The sequence below is a fragment of the Buceros rhinoceros genome, unplaced genomic scaffold (assembly GCF_000710305.1).
Source record: "Buceros rhinoceros silvestris isolate BGI_N320 unplaced genomic scaffold, ASM71030v1 scaffold21636, whole genome shotgun sequence".
Classification (NCBI taxonomy): domain Eukaryota; kingdom Metazoa; phylum Chordata; class Aves; order Bucerotiformes; family Bucerotidae; genus Buceros; species Buceros rhinoceros.
The window spans coordinates 2,179-2,593 of NW_010419571.1; the positions used below are offsets into that span (position 1 = coordinate 2,179).

General features: G+C 62.7%; 1 protein-coding gene across 1 annotated transcript in view; it reads right to left on the reverse strand.

Moving 5' to 3' along the window:
* The window catches only part of LOC104495948 (slit homolog 1 protein-like), a gene marked incomplete at both ends in the record, with an annotated part of 14,737 nt that overhangs the window by 2,016 nt on the left and 12,306 nt on the right, over positions 1 to 415 (reverse strand). The window contains one exon of the mRNA XM_010139003.1: positions 304 to 415. Coding sequence (XP_010137305.1) covers positions 304 to 415 — 112 coding nt within the window. The remainder of the gene's footprint in view (positions 1 to 303) is intronic.

A 415-nucleotide genomic window follows, 5' to 3' on the forward strand; every position in this document is an offset into this window, starting at 1 on the left:
CCACAGTGGCAGAGGGACCCCATCTCCCCCCTGCCCTTGGCCCAGGAGTCTGCAGGGCTGGGGGGCACAGGGAAGCGGAGCCAGTGCTGAGCCTTTGATGGCACTGTGCCGGCAGGGGGTGCAGACAGGGCTGCAAGAGCAGGCAGCATGGGCTGGAGCTGCCGGGCAAATGCAATATCCCAGCTACGTGTCCAAAGGAACACGCAGGCGGGGAAGGAAGCTTCAAACGTTATCTCCATGGGATGTCAGGGATCCATGCTGCTGCCCAAAGATATCTTTTGTGAGTTCCCATCCAGTACTCACCTGAACCCGGCTCCTTCCCCCTCCTGGGGCTCGCAGGTCCCCCCGTTGGCGCAGGGGTTGGAGGAGCAGCCACTGAGTGCCACCTCGCAGTCCTTGTCCTGAGGCACAAGGG